The sequence below is a fragment of the Emydura macquarii genome, unplaced genomic scaffold (assembly GCF_026122565.2).
Source record: "Emydura macquarii macquarii isolate MOO-44397 ecotype Brisbane River unplaced genomic scaffold, CSIRO-AGI_Emac_v2 contig_2846, whole genome shotgun sequence".
Classification (NCBI taxonomy): Eukaryota; Metazoa; Chordata; order Testudines; family Chelidae; genus Emydura; species Emydura macquarii.
Window position 1 is genome coordinate 5,316,905 of NW_027132983.1, and position 18,917 is coordinate 5,335,821.

The 18,917-nt window shown below is 39.0% G+C and overlaps 1 protein-coding gene across 2 annotated transcripts in view; it reads left to right on the forward strand.

The window, feature by feature from the left end:
* Nucleotides 1–18,917, forward strand: part of SLC6A1 (solute carrier family 6 member 1) — a 104,096-nt gene that overhangs the window by 67,494 nt on the left and 17,685 nt on the right. For both annotated transcript variants that reach the window (XM_067568046.1, XM_067568047.1), the window contains exons 5-9: nt 4,283–4,392; nt 4,520–4,652; nt 7,105–7,239; nt 7,370–7,473; nt 7,833–7,957. In XM_067568046.1, coding sequence (XP_067424147.1) covers nt 4,283–4,392; nt 4,520–4,652; nt 7,105–7,239; nt 7,370–7,473; nt 7,833–7,957 — 607 coding nt within the window. The remainder of the gene's footprint in view (nt 1–4,282; nt 4,393–4,519; nt 4,653–7,104; nt 7,240–7,369; nt 7,474–7,832; nt 7,958–18,917) is intronic.

An 18,917-nucleotide genomic window follows, 5' to 3' on the forward strand; every position in this document is an offset into this window, starting at 1 on the left:
GGATAAAGATAGCTTTTCTGCACCTTTGTGGTTCCCCAGTCCTCAGATTGATTCAGTCCCCCTCAGTGCATTTTAGAGCAGCCTCAAGGCAGTTTGTAACTCTAGAGAGCTCTTTTGGAAGCCATGGATTGCCAAAGTTCAGTGGTACTTCAACCATCTCCCTACCCAATACAGAGGCTCAGGAAGAAAGAAGGTGTAGAGCCACTATACTGGTTCCATGCCATCCAGGAATTGCCTACACAGGGGGAAACTTAAGGAAGGCAGTGAAGCTGCTGAATGGCTGAAAGGGGCCATAGCAGAGCCCAGAATCTGGCCAAATTGGTTGCTAATGTTTTGTTGTTCAGTATTGTGCATACCATAATGGCAATTCTCAATTCAGCTTTCATTTCTCTTTTGGCTTGGCTTTTTCAAGAAAGCTTTACTTTGCCTCTCGTTGTTTTATATAGTTAAGAAACTTTTATTTTGTTTTCCAGAAGTTTAAAAAATGGGTAGAGAAAATAATTTGGTAAAACCACTTTCCAAACACATTAAATTCAAATGAATACTGACTCCATGAGAACTTGCAATTTGTTTCTGTACAAGCTCCTTGGTTAGGAACTTAAGGTGTTTTCATGATTCATAGATTTTAAGGCCAGAAGGGACCATTATGATCATCTAGTATGAGCTCCTGTATAACATAGACCATAGAACGTCACTCAGTAATTTCTGCATCAAGCCCATAACATCTGTTTCATCTATAACATATCTTTTAGAAAGAAATCCAGTCTTGTTTTAAAGATTGCAAGTGACAAAGAGTCCACCATGTTCCTAAGTGAGGAGTTCCAATGGTCAGTTACCCTCACTGTTTAAAAAAATAAATTAAAAAATTGTGCCTTATTATTAGTCCGAATTTGTCTAGCTTCAGCTTCCAACCAGGCCTCAGAGCGAAACTTAGTTCAAACTTCTTAGTTTTTCCTAGTTTGAGATACCAGCAATGAGAAATTGTGAGTTTTGTCTTTGTTGTATATGAAACCACAAATTGCCCCTTAGCATTAAGAGCCAGGGATTTGGGTTAGTAGTGAACCCTGAAATGAAAGAAATTTCAAATATGTATATATGTTATGCTTTTTTATGCTAAATTAAAGAGCTATCTGCTATCAGAAATGTACTATGGAGATACTTGCAGACCGTGATCAATTTACCTCTTAACCTTCTTTTGGATAAACTAAATAAAATGAGGTTCTTAAATATCAACTTGTGAGGCATATTTCCAGACCTTGAATAATTTTTGCAGCTCGATATTGAACCCTTATGAGTTTTTCAATATTATTTTTTAAATGGGGACTTCAGAACTGGACACAATATTCCAGTAATGGTCTCGCTAATGCTGTATACAGAGGAAATACCACCTCACTACATCTACTTGAAACACCTCCTCATGCATCCAGAGATTATGTTTGGCCTCTTACCTACAGCATTACACTGGAAGCTTATGTTCAGTTGGCTAGCTACCATTACCCCTAAGTTCTTTTCAGTGTCATTCCATTTCAGAATATTATCTCCCATCTTGTAAGTGTGACACAAGTACTTTATTGCAAGATGTATGACTGGCATTTAGCTGTACTAAAATGCACGTTGTTCAAACAAAAGTGTACCTGACCAAACAGTCCAGCTCAATCTATGTAACTGATCTGTCATTATTTACCTCTCCATCAATTTTTGTGTGATCTGTAAATTTTAATCACAATTATTTTATATTTTCTTCCAAATATTCATAAAGATATTGAATAGCATTGATCCAAGAAGAGAACCCACTAAAAACACTCTATGGAATAATTCTCATTTGTTATTTATACAGTAATTACTTTTTGAGATATATCAGCTAACCAGTTATTGAGCCATTACATTTGCACTACATTGATTTTGTATGGTGCTAGGTTTTTTATCAGGATGTTATCTGGGACCAAGTCAAATGCCTCACAAAAGTCTAAGTCTATTAAGTCAACACAGCAGCCTTTAACAACCAAAACTGTAATATCAAAAAGGGATCAAATTTGTTTGTTGACCTATTTTCCATAAAACTATGTTGATTGGTGTTAAGTTTGTTACCATCCTTTATTTCTTTATTGATAGCATCCCCTATCAGTCTTTCCATGATCTTGTCTGGTATGTACATAAGGCTAACCAGCCTATAATGTCCTAGGTCATCCCATTAACCCTTTAAAAATATTGGTGCAACATGAAGTTTTTTCCAATACTCTGGAACTTTCCCAGTGTTCCAAAATTTATTAAAAATCAATTTTAGTGATTCATTTTTGTGGAAACTATAGTAAAGAACAGAATTACCAGACACGTAGATGAACACAATTTGTTGGGGGGGAGGGGGTCAACATAGCTTTTGTAAAGGGAAATCATGCCTCACCAATCTACTAGAATTCATTGAGGGGGGTCAACAAGCATGTGGACAAGGGTGATCCAATGGAGATAATGTACTTAGATTTTCAGAAAGCCCTTGACAAGGTACCTCACCAAAGGCTCTCAAGCAAAGTAAGCTGTCATGGGATAAGAGAGAAGGTCCTCTCCTGGACCAGTAACTGGTTAAAAGATAGGAAACAAAGGGTAGGAATAAATGGTCAGCTTTCAGAATGGAGAGAGATAAATAGTGGTGTCTCCCCGGGATCTGAACTGGGACCAGTACTGTTTAACATATTCATAAATGATCTGGAAAAAGGGGTAAACAGTGAGGTGGCAAAATTTGAAGATGATACAAAACTTCTCAAGATTGTTAAGTCCAAAGCAGACTGCAAAATTGTTACAAAAGGATCTTACAAAACAGGGTGACTGGGCAACAAAATGGCAAATGAAATTCAATATTGATAAATGCAAAGTAATGCACATTCAAAACATAATCCCAACTATACATATAAAATGATGGGGTCTAAATTAGCTATTACCACTCAGGAAAGAGATATTGGAGTCATTGTGGATAGTTCTCTGAAAACATCCACTCAGTGTGCAGCAACAGTCAAAAAAGCTAACAGAATATTAGGAACCATTAGAAAAGGGATAGATAAGGCAGAAAATATCATATTGCCTCTTTATAAATCCATGGTATGTCCTCATCTTGAATACTGCATGCAGATCTGGTCACCCCATCTCATTCACATTTTTGTTTTTTCCTATCACTCAATTTTGCTCATGATTGCTTTCAGCTCTGGAAAACTGTCCCTTTTAAAGAACCAAGTATGTTTTGTTGGTTGGTTGAGACCATATTCTATTTGCACATATCATTTTCTGGATTTTGCATAACATGTTCTTCATGTGACAAAGTTGTTGATAGTCTGGTGTATGCTAGGAGTGTAGGAATCCTGTCTAAATTGGAGTATTCTGACTTTCAATTCCCATTAAGTCTCTGATAAACTCACTCTGTATGTTGTAACGTGCAGTACTCTGCAATAACATATAAAGTCATTTGCTTCCAAAACTATGACGATCAACAGAGCATATGTTTTATCAAAATCAACATTGTCCAGAATTACTAACACAGATACTCAGACATTGGATTCTGGTTTTATCAAAACATCAATTAAGTATCTTAAAGTAAGGAACACTGTTGTATAAAATACCACTTGAAAATAAAAATGAGTCCTGTAGCACTTTAAAGACTAACAAATTTAATTTCTGCAGGCATAAGCTTTCGTGGGCTGTAACCCACTTCGTCAGATGTTCGTGGGTTACAGCCCACGAAAGCTTATGCCTGCAGAAATTAAATGTATTAGTCTTTAAAGTGCTACAGGACTCTCGTTGTTTTTGCTGTATACAGACTAACACGGCTACCCCTCTGGAACTTTTCACCACTTGAAAATAGCAACTCTAGTTCAAGTTCCTGTAAAGATCTCTTCTCAATTTGAGAGGGAAAACTAAAACCTTTGGAAATGGTGTGATCAAAAATGGTCACATTTCATTACCTTTAATGTAACAAAGTCCTTGAGGTCCTCTCCAGTGCAGCCGTATCTTAACGAATTGTCAATACACTCTCACATTTTGAGAGGCATAGCCGATTCTGAAACGTTTTTTCTTGATGTCGTAAAGAAAGGAGGAAACATTTTCACATTTGATTCATATAATTGAGAAGAAGTTAAATAACTTTTATGGCAGACATTCCCGCAGGGAGATAAGTGCAGTGCAGAACTCAATGTACATTAGTTTTCAAATCAGCTATCATTCCTAGTCAGAGGTAATGTTTACTTGTAAAACATTGTTAGTAGTTTGACTCAGATTTTTCTTTTTTCTTTTTAAATAGACTCTTCCCTGGAGACACTGTGGAAACTCATGGAACACGGAGCGCTGTTTCTCCAACTATAGTATACTAAATACCACCAACATGACAAGTGCTGTGCTCGAATTTTGGGAGTAAGCTGAGCAGAATCTCTATACATCATTTGTGTGCATATGCATAGTTCAGCTTGTTATAATTCATATACATACTCACTTCTGAATAAGCAGTTGTCAAATGCGCCATTCTTTTTGCTGATTCTAGACGCAACATGCACCAAATGACAGATGGATTGGAAAAGCCAGGGCAAATCCGATGGCCATTAGCAATTACACTGGCAATTGCATGGATTCTAGTGTATTTTTGCATCTGGAAGGGGGTGGGCTGGACAGGAAAGGTAAGTTTTAGAACTGTTGTAAATGCTCTTAAACTAAAACTGTGCCTATTTCACTCAACCAAGATGTACCATCTTGCTGGAAAATGCCAGTGAGATATTGAATGCTGCCTTACTGTAAAGTATAAAATCTTCCATTTTCTCCCTTGGATCTCTTTGTGAAGCATTTTGTAACACAGCGTATGAAGGGCTTTGATGATTATTCAAAAATTACTTAAGAATTACTAAAAAGGAGAGAGAGACAAGGTGGGTGAGATAATATCTTTTCTTGCACCAAGTTCTGTTGGTGGAAGGAACAAACTTTCGAGCTCTTCTTCAGGTCTGGAGAAGAAAATTAGAGTGTTCAAGCTAAATACAAGATGGGACAGATTGTTAACCATAAGGGGTTCACATATGTTGTAGGACTCCACTTAAAATGAAGTGGTCAATTGCCCACCCATATCCTGCAACCAACACAGCTACAACAACACTGCAAACAATTACTAAAAATGTTCATACAAAAATAATGGAAAGCTTCACAAAAAATGGGTCAATTTAAAACCAGGCAAAATGGTTGTAAATGTAATTTACAACTCCCTGCACCACAGTTGGTGACTCTGGCCCAATATGGTTAGTAATGTAACTGGTACGTGTAACCTATACTTTGCAGAAAATCCTGTGTGTAGGAAGAAATTCACAACTTCATACTTGGGATCAACAAATTAGTCCTTGCTTAATGAAGCAGCTGTGTTTGGGGGGGGATGGTCATAGTTTCAAGACTTGATTCTTAGTTACCCTAAGGATTCTTTGCACCCCACTGGCAATGTAAAGGAGAACAAATTGGTTACACCAACTTTGAGGCCCCTTTATCCTGCCAGGACAGAGTAAAGCAGCCTTAGAGTAAATGAGAATCAGGGCAAAAAACTTGAAACATTCAACAGTTTGGAAATTCTCATTTATGGTCTTCTGTGACCATCAATGCTTATAAATCCCATACGAGACTATTAAGTCCTTATGTTAAACCTTAACCCCGCCACTAGGACATATGTTTTCCAACTCTCCTGTATTCTCATTACTATGTACCTTATTGTGAATATCAGCTGGTGATAGTAATATAATTGCAGTGTATTTATCAAAAATTACATACACTAACTCCATGCGTCTGAAATGTAGCTACAGTATAGTTCTAAGGGCTGGCCTTTATGCAGATGCACACTGGGTTAGGAAGGGTACAAATAATCTTTTCGCCCTTGCACAGCCGTTGCGTGGGTCAGACAGAATTGCTGTCACTGTGCTCCCAAAAATGTAAGGACTATTCTTTTCCTACTTCCCTGGGGATGGTCTGGGAGATGCGGGACTGAGAACAGCAATTACCTTAGACCCTTGGGCTTCACAGTGTTTTACGTTGTGCTCACCAACCCTTCTGTGACTAAAACACCTCCCAAACTGGCAAGTCCTGGGAAAAAGTGCCATGGAGATAGGTGTAGCTGCAGTTCATTGTCTGTAGTAGCAGCTGCAACCTGATGCTGGGTTGGGGTGTAGGATTCCACACCATCAGTTCCCACACAGGACATTGGCCTTTGTGCAGGGGAGCAGGATTTGGCACACTGATGAGGTATAAAACACTATCATTATCAGCAAAATACTGCTAACTGAAAGGAGCTAATCTAGTGACTGTTGAGTACACGTCACTCCCTTGGTATAGACTGAAGATGATGATCAGATGATTTGCCTCTTATCTGAAGAGAGAACTAAGTGTAGTTGTCAGATTCAGACTCCACTCTAGCAATGTTACCATACTGCACTTAAGTGAACTCCAAACATAAACTTTTCTGTGGCTAATTAAAGGCCGCCTTCTCACTGGTCAGTAAGAGCCACATTCCACTTTCACTTTAAGCTTTTAGGTGAATTTAGCCTGATCAAAGGAGGCAGCCAGTCCATTTTTGTGGCCTGACTTCACAACAAACCATCTCAGGGCTTTTGGAAGCCAGTTGAGTTCAAGACCTGCTACAGGACAATTCTATCACCAGCAAATGTCTTCTACCCCTTCCCTGCCCCCGATGTAGGAATACATCCCATTAGCAGGCATAGAGCTTACAGGATGGGAAAAGCAGAATCATATGGTGCTCTCCAGGCTGAGCTCTGCATGGGAGCAGTGGTGCGCACACTGCCAGCAGTGTGAACTAGTGCTTCAGGGGTAGCCCTGACCTCTCCCTGGTCTCTGACTGGTCCAGGGTCCTAAGGGAGGTGGCAGAGCAGAGTGTGTGTGGGGGGGCTTAGTTTACACTTAGTGACTGGAGGATTCTGGGCCTGGTGTGTGGGAATAAAGAGCAGTATACCATCGCTTGCCCACTGTTATGGATTGTAAAACATATCTGGAATCCTATCACTGTATTCTTGTGAAGCAAATAGCTAAAGCAATTTAAAAAAGCCTATTCTAACTCCATGCTTATAATTCCTTCTTTCTTTCTATTAGGTAGTATATTTCTCTGCTACTTATCCATATGTCATGCTGATTATCCTGTTCTTCCGTGGAGTGACACTGCCTGGGGCAAAGGAAGGCATTTTATTCTATATCACTCCTAACTTCAGTAAGCTTTCTGATTCTGAGGTAAACATTTAATCCTTGTAAACCAAAGTTCCATGCTAATTGCTCACCATTTTAAAAAAGTACCTTATTAGCCACCCAAGTATACGTCTAGGCATAGTAAAAAAAAAAAATATTTGCTTTCTGCAATTAGGTCTGGCTGGATGCTGCCACGCAGATTTTTTTCTCCTATGGTTTGGGTCTTGGTTCACTGATTGCTCTTGGAAGTTACAACCCTTTCCACAACAATGTTTACAGGTAAACATATTGTTATGTGTATTACAGTTGGACTTAGGCAATCGTACTTAGATCAGGGTCCCACTGTGCTGGGTGCTGTGCAAACATGTAGTAAGAAACATTTTCTGATCCGAAGATCAAATAATCTAAATAGAAAAGACCAAAGTCTCCATATCTCCATTTTACTAATGGGGAATTGAGGCCCAAAGAAATTATGTGACTTGCTCAAGGTCACAGAGAAAGTATGTCAAAGAACTGAATCCCAGTCCAGTGCCTTAACCCTAAGACCATCATCCTTCCTCTCAGGAGGATAGAAAATACTGGAATGTAACCAGTGTTACTTTATTTATTAGTCTAATGCACCTCACCCTTTGTTTCAGGGATTCCATCATAGTGTGTTGCATAAATTCATGCACAAGTATGTTTGCTGGCTTTGTCATCTTTTCCATTGTTGGATTCATGGCTAATGTCACAAGGAGGCCTATTGCAGATGTTGCAGCATCAGGTAGGCACCCTATTTCTTTAAGCAGTTCTGTAGCATCCGTTTACAGCAACATATATTTTATCTAACTATTCCATTGAATTATTTGTGGACGCTTAAGATAGGCCAAGAAATATCGTAAGGCTTGCCTAAGATCAAGACTCCCATGATGCTTTGCAGTTAAGATAAAGGTGTCTAATGAAGAATGAAATTTCACTATGTGGTAACTCTTAACCTAGTCTGAAAGCTGTTTTAAAATCTATTTTTAAAATGTACTAACTCCAAAATTTATTACCGATTATATTATCCAATAAAAGCAGACAAAAGGATTACCTAGCAGATGGTGAGACAGTTGGAAAGTTGCAATGGTACAGGGAACTTTGGAAATAGCCTAAGATAAGGAGAAGTGTGTACCAAAAAGAGGCAATAGAGAGAGCCAGAATAATAAACAATGAAGAGAAACAAAGGTATAATTACCCCCAAGAAATTATAAGGAAGTAAGACCATCAGCAGACTGGATGCATGCTGTGAGAAACTACAGGGAACGACTTACACAGCTTTGTCATATATATGCCTCTCTGTGCATGTGCTGTCTTACTAACTGTTTGATTATTAGTTATTGATTAATTTGTTACTTAATGTTGACAAATTATTGATCAATATTGATTATCAATGTATTTAATATTTCCTCTGTTAGACCCTTCAGCTCCTTGTTAACTCATTGGCACTGTATATGTATACAGAGAGAGAGAGTATTGTTTCAAGTCTCTCTAGGCAATCCAGTATATGCCCTTCAGTCAGGTGACACTGAACAGGATGACTGCCCAACTGAGTCACTTACTAGCAAATGCAGTTCTTAGGGCACCCACTAGTGACTCAGCTTGGGGTAATGAGAATGAATGACAGGGTCTACTACTTACAGGAGACAATATGAACAGGTGATGTCACTTAATGGGTGGCAAGTTCAGCCAGTGTGGTGCCTAACTGAGTGTTAAACAGGTGTGAAGATCTGAGCACCAGCCCTTTGCTGTGGTAGCTCCCAAAGCAGAAGAAATGCAGTGACTATCACTTCTGTTTGTCTGGTTTTATTTCTTCATTCATTATTTCATTGTCACACTTTCCAATTCGGTCATTTTTTCCCCCTTACTGACTTCTTTTCTAGGGAAATGACCCTGTGCCGATCTTAAGTCAACGGCAAAGTTTCTGTTAGCAATGGTAGCAGGATTGGGCCCCTTATCAGGACAATAGGCAGGGTCTCCCAGTTAGCAGGAATCTGCTGTATTTTGCTTGAAATTCACTGACTTGACCTCAACTGGAAAAGCTTAGCTTAGCAGAACTGATGCTTGCCCTGTCACTCAGTTGCCATGCCAGATACAGGTGCTGTATGTCTCTCTGGGTAACCTTAAGGAGGAGAATTCTGATAATGGTAAGTCACTGGCTGAGGGACACCAGAATAGTGTGTCTTACCGTGTTATTAGCATGCATAACCCAAACATTAAATACCTGCTGGTCGTCTAACTAATAGAACTTGAATCCCAAGAACATAAACTGTCTTAAGCAAAATATAGGTAGAGAGGAATTAGTCAAAAACCTGATAGGACCATAAGTTCCCATTGTGAAAGTCAATGATGTGAGAAATAACTTTCTTGAGTTGTGCACTTGATTTCTCTGTGACTGCATAAAGATTTCCAGCAGTGCTTGTGAACAGCTGCCAACACTTCCGAACCTGGGGGCCAGATGTCAGGCTCCTACATGCATTCTAAGACACCCAAGGCCCAGAGTCACAAAGGTGCTTAGGCACCAAAGTGCCCATTTTAGGCTCTACTGCGATCCTCAAGAGTCCTGCTGGGCTGCTACCGAACACTAGATGCCTAAACTCACTCAGCACCCAAGTTTTTGCAGTAAAACTTCCAGCCTGGCTTTGAGCAACTGCACTGCAGCCTCACTCTAGGCATCCAGTCACCTGTCTCACACCCAAGCCCCAGAGCAATCTGCAAAGCAGGGGAAGACAGGCATTCATCCACCTAACTCATGTGCCGGGCCTGATCTGGTACTCCTGCTCAGACACTGTCTACCAGGTCGGGCCCCCTTCAAAATCAGACTGAAAGTGATGGTGATGATACCCTGCTTATAATTTTTAGCCCACTGGCTAGATCACTCTCTTGGGATACAGGAGACTCAGGTTCAATTCCCTGCTCTTCCTGAGGGGGAAAGAGGATTTGAACAGGGGTCTCTTTCTCAGGCGAGTACTCTAACCATTGTGCTAGGAGGAGCTCCCTCACTCTCTCCTGTTGAAGCTGTTTCACTGTGGATAAATACATAAATTGTCATTAGGCCAGAGAGCATCACTCTGAAGTCTGGTGGTTGGGACACCCACCTTGGAAGACCCAGGATCCAGTCCCCCCACTCCAATGACTTTTTACATCAGAATATCCCACAGGTCAGTGGTTAGGGCATTTTCTTAGAGGTTCAAATCCTTTCTCCCCTTCAGGCAGAGGAGGGAATTGAACCTCGGTCTCCCACATCTCAGGTGAGTCCTATTAATATTGGGGTAAAAGTTGTAAGGTGGGCAGCAGCACCACCATCACCTCCACCTCCTCCTCTGATCTTTCTCTGTGGAGTGTGGCAGGCATCTGACTCATTTTCACAAGAAACTACTTACGCACCTAAGCTGCCTGACTCCAGGAGAGGGTTTATGGATTGCAAACAAAGAGAGGTTTGTCCTGGCAGCCCGGACTTAGGTGCTGATCTCCATGAGGGGGACAGGGCTTAAGGCATACCCCTGTCATCAGCATTTCCCACTGGCTAGCTTAGGCAGTTTCCCACCTACCATGCTGATTTTGTGGATCACATTCTTAAATGCCTCTCTCCCCATGTATTGTATAGGGAGCTTAGGCACCTTATTCCTGCATTGTGAATCACAGTGTTGTTCCTGTGACTTTTCTAGACACCCAAAGGCAGATGATGTGACACTGAGCATTGTAATGCTTAACGTCCCTTTGTTGATCCAGGCCTAATTAAATAGCTCGATTTTCAGAGGGTCTCAGCACCTGCAGCTGTCATTGATTTCACTGGTAGCTGCAGGTCCTCAGTGCATTTGAAAATAAGGCCACTTTTATTTAGGTTTTTAAATATGGATTTACTGTAAACTTAACTGTAATTCCCTTAGCTTGTCCATGGCAAACGAATAAATTAATGCTTATGTAAAATGCACTCCCATTAGACTTTTAGCTATCCTAAGAAGACATCATTTCTTGCAATCTCTTTTACATTTTAATTTAGGTTTGCTGACAAGGCTGTATCAGGCCTTTATGTTCATTCGGTGGAATTTTAAAGTTTGTAAATGTCTTTTTCAATAATCCTTCAAACACAATGTTATTTCTGCATCCTCCCAAAGAATCTTAGAAACTGGAAATGGGTCATTTGGTCTTCACACTCTTGCCACTATACGATTGCAACAACTTGACTGCTGTTCATATAATTCTGGTAACGGAAGTGGTCTTGGCATGTAACTTAACACTATATGGGACTTGGTGTTCCAGGGGCTGGAGAAAGATCTAGGAGCCCAGTGACCATAACTGTATTTGGCACAGTGGCGCCATAGAACTCACTTTATGAGAAGCCCTTTAAAGTATCTTCTAAGTCATCTTTAAATACGTGGACATTGCTCTGACACTCAGTGAGTGTTAATAAAACATCATTCTTAACCTTCTGCTGGTATGGCAAGAAAAACTCTTTTGCACACTAAAATCCATGTGATTTTTGCTTGTTCCCCCTAAGCATATTGTGCCATTACTTGACACACAGTATTTTAAAGTTACTATTTTAAAATAGTAGAAAAAATTATAAAATTTGCTCACAGAGAGAGTGGTTTATATCAAATCATTAACAATGTGCTGAAGACAGATTGACAGAGTTCGGCTTGATTTACACAGATATGCTCCTGGACTCTAGTAATAGCCAGGAGCGTGGTCTAGAAGCAGTGCACGGTGCTACCATGCCAGAGACCTGGGTTTTAGGAGTGAGATTGGACATGTGCTTTCAGTGCATCTGAAGACCAGGCTCAACACAAAATGATGTATTTGCTCTGAGTTCAAAGATGTCCACAATTTTCCTTTACCTTTACTCCCACTGCTACGACTATGACTTTATTAAGTGCAGCCTGAAAGGAGACTGGAGGTGAGTACTGGGTTGGTGTCAGCAGGTGGGGCAGGAAGTTCAGAATAATGTAACAGGAGAAGACTCGGTGGTTCCCATAATGGCAGGGTAGCTTTTCCTGTTCTGATTATCTCACCTATAATAGTCCCTTCTAGGAATGTCATAAAATTGGTTTTATAGACGAGCAGGCTAAGAAAGAAAGAGATTGATCAGATCCTGATGCAAGGAGAACATTGGCATGGATATTGAATATTGAACCAGGAAAAGATAGCCAGCAGAATATTCAGGCTTTGCTCAAATGGCTACCATTTCTACAGTCAAGGAACTGTAAAAGAGAGTTTAATGTATCAAGCTATGATGTCAACTTCCATTTATGAATATTTACAAACATGTAATAGATGTTTTAATAAATTGCTAATCAATCATTATACAGTTCTATAGGTGGCTTATTACTAACACTTTCTACTGATGTGTTTATAGCCATCTATAGTAGTGTTTCTCAACCATTTTGATACGAGGGACCGGCTTCCTATACTGTGTCAGAGAGATCTCAGGGACTGGTGCCAGTCAATGGACTGGTTGTTGAGAAACACTGATCTATAGCACAAAGTATTCATGTCTATAACATGCTTATAAAATCTATTAATCATTTATTAACCCATTATAAACCATTTGTAAATCAAACTTAAATACAAAGTGCAATGGTTTAATGTCTGGCTTTCTTTATTTTTTCCTTTTAGTTTTTTGGGGTTTTTTAAAAATTAATATGCCACTGAATTATTTTAACCAGAAATACCAGCTTTGTCTCATACTGTTCAGATATCAATTAAATGTTTGCAAGGAAGCCTGGAACTTCATTGGCTTCATGATATATGGGGAGGGTTGGGGGGGTTGAGAAAGCGCGCGTGTGTGTGTGTGTGTGTGTGCGTGTGTGTGTGTGTGTGTGTTTAAAATCAGAGAGATAGAAAAGAGAAACTGCAATTGCAAAATAAGCAGTCCTAGGGCTTGTCTACTATGCCCCACAGTTTGGACTATGGGGGGTGTGAAAATTAGTGCACAACAATGAGCTGCACTGTAACTCCCCCATGCAGGTGTGAACTAAATGGTTCCTAGTTCGCATTAACACCGCAGCAATTCACACACCCCTAGTTCCAACTGCAGGGCAGTGTAGACATAGCCTTAGATTCTTTAGTCTCTTCAGAGGTGGTACTGAGTATCTGCCATAACACCAGTTCAGTAATAATTTTCCTGTACTTAGCAACACAAACTGTTGCCTGTTAGTTCAAAGATCCTCTGAAGATCGTAAGAATGTAGTTGTCAGTTTCAAGTGAACCTGGATGCTCTGTGGAATAAACCTGGGTCAGTTCATGGTATTGCACTGAAACTGCATAAGTCAGTTTTTCCATAGGTTTGACTCATAATCAAGTAAATTTTGCTTTGAAATTTTCAGGTTCTTGAAGGTTTAAAAAAATAGTGAAGCAGATCATTGAATAGCTGCAGCTGTTTAAACTGACGAAAATATTCACCTCCGTGTGTGTTTGCACTTTCTGAGATTTTGGCTTTGAAACATATGGGTTCAAGAATTCAAGCAATCTCAAAGCAAAACTTGGAAATTTCACATCCATATGTTTTAAAACCAAAAAACGGTTTCACACATCTCTGTGAAGCAAAAGCAGCCAGACTAGCACAATTCCAGTAGTGATGATGTCGTTTGACTTCTGCTCAGCCATTCTTTTTTCAATGTCATCTCGTGTGCATGTATGTCCAATATTTATACTAAATCAGTTTTATTATACAGGATAATTAGTCACTTTAATTTATCAATTAAAACTTGTTTTAATATCTTCAGTAGTTGCTTGGTTCTGAAAAATAGTAGTTTGCATCTGCTACTATATTTCTTCTTAGAGGTGCACTTAGCAACTCTTGCCATGATCTAGTAGGCTCTTCCTTACGTGTGATAAGCAGAAAGAAAACAGAAACAGCAAGAATGTTTTCAATGTGGTTCATTCTCTCTTTAAAGTTTGGTTCTTAAAATAACTCAGACAAACATCAGAATGACCTGCAATTACAGAATAGTTATGAGAACAGTACATTTGTAGGGGAAATATTAAATGACCTTCCTGAATTTAAAAAAAAACCAAAAACTTTCAACTCAGTTTTTTTAAAAAGCACTGTATGTTAAATAAAACACAGTTAATGTGCTAAGAGATTGTGAGTGGGCTAGTCACATTTATTTTGTGTCATAATTATATATTTTTTTCAATATACTATTTTACTGTGATGTTTGGACAGTGGAGAGAGAGTTAAAACAGAACTGAATTAGTTCAGAGAGTTGTGTTGGTTTCTAATCTTGAAGTAAACTCTTCTAATATTGATATAAGACTTAATACATTATATCTGTTTTGGATTTTATTTGTCAATATTTTTTCTTCCACATATTCAGTGCTTCACATCTCCTTGATCTGAAAAAGTTATATGAAGTATTTTGAGTGGTTAGTCAACATTATCAACAGCTGCTCTTGTAAAGATTCTTTCTGTAGAATCTGAGAGCATATGACTCTGATCTGTATAGAGCTGTAATGCTACTTCTCTCATCAATGTTGGCATAATAGAATATGCAAATACCAATGAAAAATATCAGCCAGCTCAGCATTCCCTAGATTTCACGAACAGGAGATAGACTACATAAATTGAAGAAGGCATCTTATGACATTTGCTATGCCTCTGGCTTTTGGAATACTGTATATATTTCATTTAACAATTACACCACAGAAGCTGTGCAATAGCCAGGTCTGGTCTGTTGGGATTTGATTTTGAAAGCAGACTCTGCTTTGCTCATCAACTCATGGAGCAACACTGGAAAAAATATGGTTCATATCCTACTTTATATACACCCTCAGTCTGTGATTTGGATTAAGCTATGAATGTTTGCTCCCTTTTGTTAGAGCATCATTATTATTAGAAAAGAGCTTGGCTCCACATGTGGATTTCATACATTGTGTATTAAATGTGCATTAGTTCAAGGGCGTTTGGAACTGGGATTTTTGGTCTGGTCCAGAGATAGGAACCAACTTCAAAATTTGGATGCAGATCTTAGTTCTTAGTTCAGAACCTGCAGCCCAAAATTATAGAACAATATAGAACTGCTCTATTGGATTGGGCCCATCTCTAATATTCTTTTAAACATGTAGACTTGTTAATGCATTACAGCTTTTCTAATGGGGCTGCAAGATGCGATCTAAAATATTTGGTCTTTTCGTCTTGATGTATTTATTTCTGACATCATTTTATCTAAATGCTCCAATTTCAGCTTGTAAAAAGTAGTATGAAGTGAGAGAGCGTTAAAGACACTACCATCACAACCTCTGCTCTGTGTTTCATTGGTGCATGTGAACACAGCAAAAGCAAGGGCATATTTCTAATTTTTGCATTTTTTTTTGGCATGTGGGAGGCATTCCAATCATATTTGATAATTCTGATCAGCAAAAATCAAAATATATGAATGAGGATATTGGAGGGTTAGCATCTTGAAAGATGGTCACATTCAGATATCTGATATTGTTTGCTGCTTTGCTGTTCCAAAAGCTAGAGTATGCCCCTACCAGTTATCACAAAAGTACTTATTTTCTGTGAAAACTGAATAAGGATTATACTGAATTTATATCGGAGGCACTCCAATTTTATTTCTATGATTTCTTTAGATAACTATGAATTTTGCCATCAACTACCAACATCTAGTTCCCAATCATAGAATCGTATGACTAGAAGGGAGCTCAAGAAGTCATCTAATCCAGGCCCCTTCACTTATGACAGGACTAAGTATTATCTAGACCATCCCTGACAGGTGTTTGTCTAACCTGCTCTTAAAAATCTCCAATGATGGCGATTCCACAACCTCCCTAGGCAATTTATTTCAGTTCTTAACTACCCTGACAAGACGTTTTTTCCTAATGTCCAACCTAAACCGTCCTTGTTGCAATTTAAGCCCTTTGCTTCTTGTCTTATCTTCAGAGATTAAGGAGAACAATTTCTCTCCTTCCTCACTGTAGCAACCTTTTATGTATTTGAAAACTGTTATGTCCCCCCTCAGTCCTCTCTTCTCCAGACTAAACAAACCAAATTTTTTCAATCTTCCCTCATAGGTCATGTTTTCTAGACCTTTAATCATGTTTTTTGCTCTTCTCTGGACTTTTTCCAATTTGTCCACATCTTTCCTAAAATGGGGCACCCAAAATTGGACATAATACTCCAGTTGAGGCCTAATCAGCACGGAGTAGAATGGAAGAATTACTTCTCATGTCTTGCTTAAAACACTCCTGCTAATACATCCCAGAATGATGTTTGCTTTTTTTTTTTTTTTTTTTTTTTTTGCAACAGTGTGACGCTATTGATTCATCTTTAGCTTGTGATCCACTCTGACCTTCAGATCCCTTTCTGCAGTACTTCTTCCTAGGCAGTCATTTCCCATTTTGTACATGTGCAACTGATTGTTCCTTCCTAAGTGGAGTACTTTGCATTTGTCCTTATTGAATTTCATCCTACTTACTTCAGACCATTTCTCCAGTTTTTCTAGATCATTTCAAATTTTAATCCGATCCTCCAAAGCACTTGCAACCCCTCCAAGCTTCGTATCCTCCACAAACTTTATAAGTGTATTTCTATGCCATTCCCTAACTCATTGATAAAGATATTGAACAGAACCCGATGCAGAACTGATCCCTGCGGGACCCCACTCGCTATGCCCTTCCAACTTGGTTCTGAATCACTGATACTTACTTTCTGAGAATGGTTTTCCAACCAGTTATGCACCAACCTTATTGTAGCTCCATCTAGGTTGTATTTCCCTAGTTTGTTTATGAGCAGGTCATGTGAGACAGTATCAAAAGCCTTACTAAAGTCAAGATATACCACATCTACGGCTTCCCCCCATCCACTAGGTTACCATGTCAGAAAAAGCTATCAGATGGATTTCACATGATTTGTTCTTGATTAATCCATGCTGACTGTTACTTATCACCTTATTATTTTCTAGGTGTTTGCAAACTGATTGCTTAATTATTTGCTACATTATCTTTGTGGGTATTGAAGTTCAACTGACTGGTCTGTAATTCCTCAGGTTGTCCTTATTCCCCTTTTTATAGATTGGCACTATATTTGCCCTTTTCCAGTCCTCTGGAATCTCAACCACCTTCCCTGACTTTTCAAAGATAATCAGTAATGACTCAGATATCTCCTCAGTCAGTTCCTTGAGTATTCTAGGGTGTATTTCATCAGGCCCTGATGAAGCCATCTAACTTGTCAATGTGCTAAGACAACAAAAACAAGCTCTTTCCTTTTTTAATAAGAATTTATTTTCCCCTTCACCTCCCATCCCTCGTGTTTCATAGTAAAAGACCAAGAGTATTGGGACCAGTGCTGTTCAACATATTCATAAATGAGCTGGACAAAGGGGTAAATAGTGACATGACAAAATTTCTGGTCAATACAAAATTACTCCAGATAGTTAATTCCAAAGCTGAATGATAAACATTACAAAAGGATCTCCCTAAACTAGGTGACTGGGCAAAAAAATGGCAGATGAAATTCAATGCTGAAAAGTGCAAAGTAATGCACATTGGAAACAATAATCCCAACTACACATATAAAATGGTGGAATCTAAATTAGCTGTTACCACTCAAGAAAGATATCTTGGAGTCATCATGGCTAGATCCCTGAATACATTTGCTCATTTTGCAAAAGAAGTAAAAAAATTGAATAATGTTAGGAACAATTAAGAAAGGAATAGATAATAAACCAGAAAATATCATAATGCCACTATATAAATTCCTGGCACCCATGTACAGTTCTGGTTGTCTCATCTCAAAAAAGATATATGAGAACTGGAAAAGGTACAGAGAAGGGCAGCAAAAATGATTAGGGGAATGGAACAGTTTCCATAGGAGAAGAAATTAAAAAGACTGAGACTGTTCATCTTAGAAAAGAGACGTGTAGGGGGGGACATAGCAGATGTCTATAAAATTATGAATGGTATGGAGAAAGTGAATGAGGAAGTGCTATTTCCCTCTCCATATAACACAAGATCTAGGCATCACCAGATGAAATTAATAGGCAGCAGGTATAAAAATAAGAAAAGGAAGTGCTTCTTCACACAACGTGAAGTCATCCTGTGAAACTCGTTGCCATGGGATGTTACAAAAGCCAAAAATATAACTGGGTTCAAAAGATAATTAGATAAATTGATGGCGGTGACGTCCATCATTGGCTATTAGCCCATATGGCCAAGGATGCAACCTCATGCTCCAGGTGTCCCTGAACCTCCAGATGCTGGTACTGGGCGACAGGGATCATTCAAAATTGCCCTCTTCTTTTCATTCTCTCTGAAGCATCTGGCCCTGGCCACTGTCGGAAGACAGCTCTTATGTAACAGTAATGTATATTGCAATAGAAATCATTCCATGAAACAGCAAATGGTCCTATTCTAAATATTGGGGAATGAATCTGCATCTCCATCAGATCTGTCTTTGATATTCCTTTTATCTATTCTGCATACATCAGAGGGGAGTTGTCTCTACATTTTCTAAGGACTGTTTTGGCTGTAGTTATTGTTTGAGGCAACTCTGTCCAACTATCTCTGTCCAAAGCAGAGAGAGTTCACTAAGGAGCCTGAAAGATGCAAATTCTGTCCCAGGGAGGCAAGCATATTTGCAGTATTGAAACTCACAGAGGCAGCCTTTTAGGAGCAGCATTTTAAACTACTTCTAGTTTAAAACATTTTAATGTGTGGTATTGCATACTTCTTTCTCTAGGAATAAATGTGTATAGCAG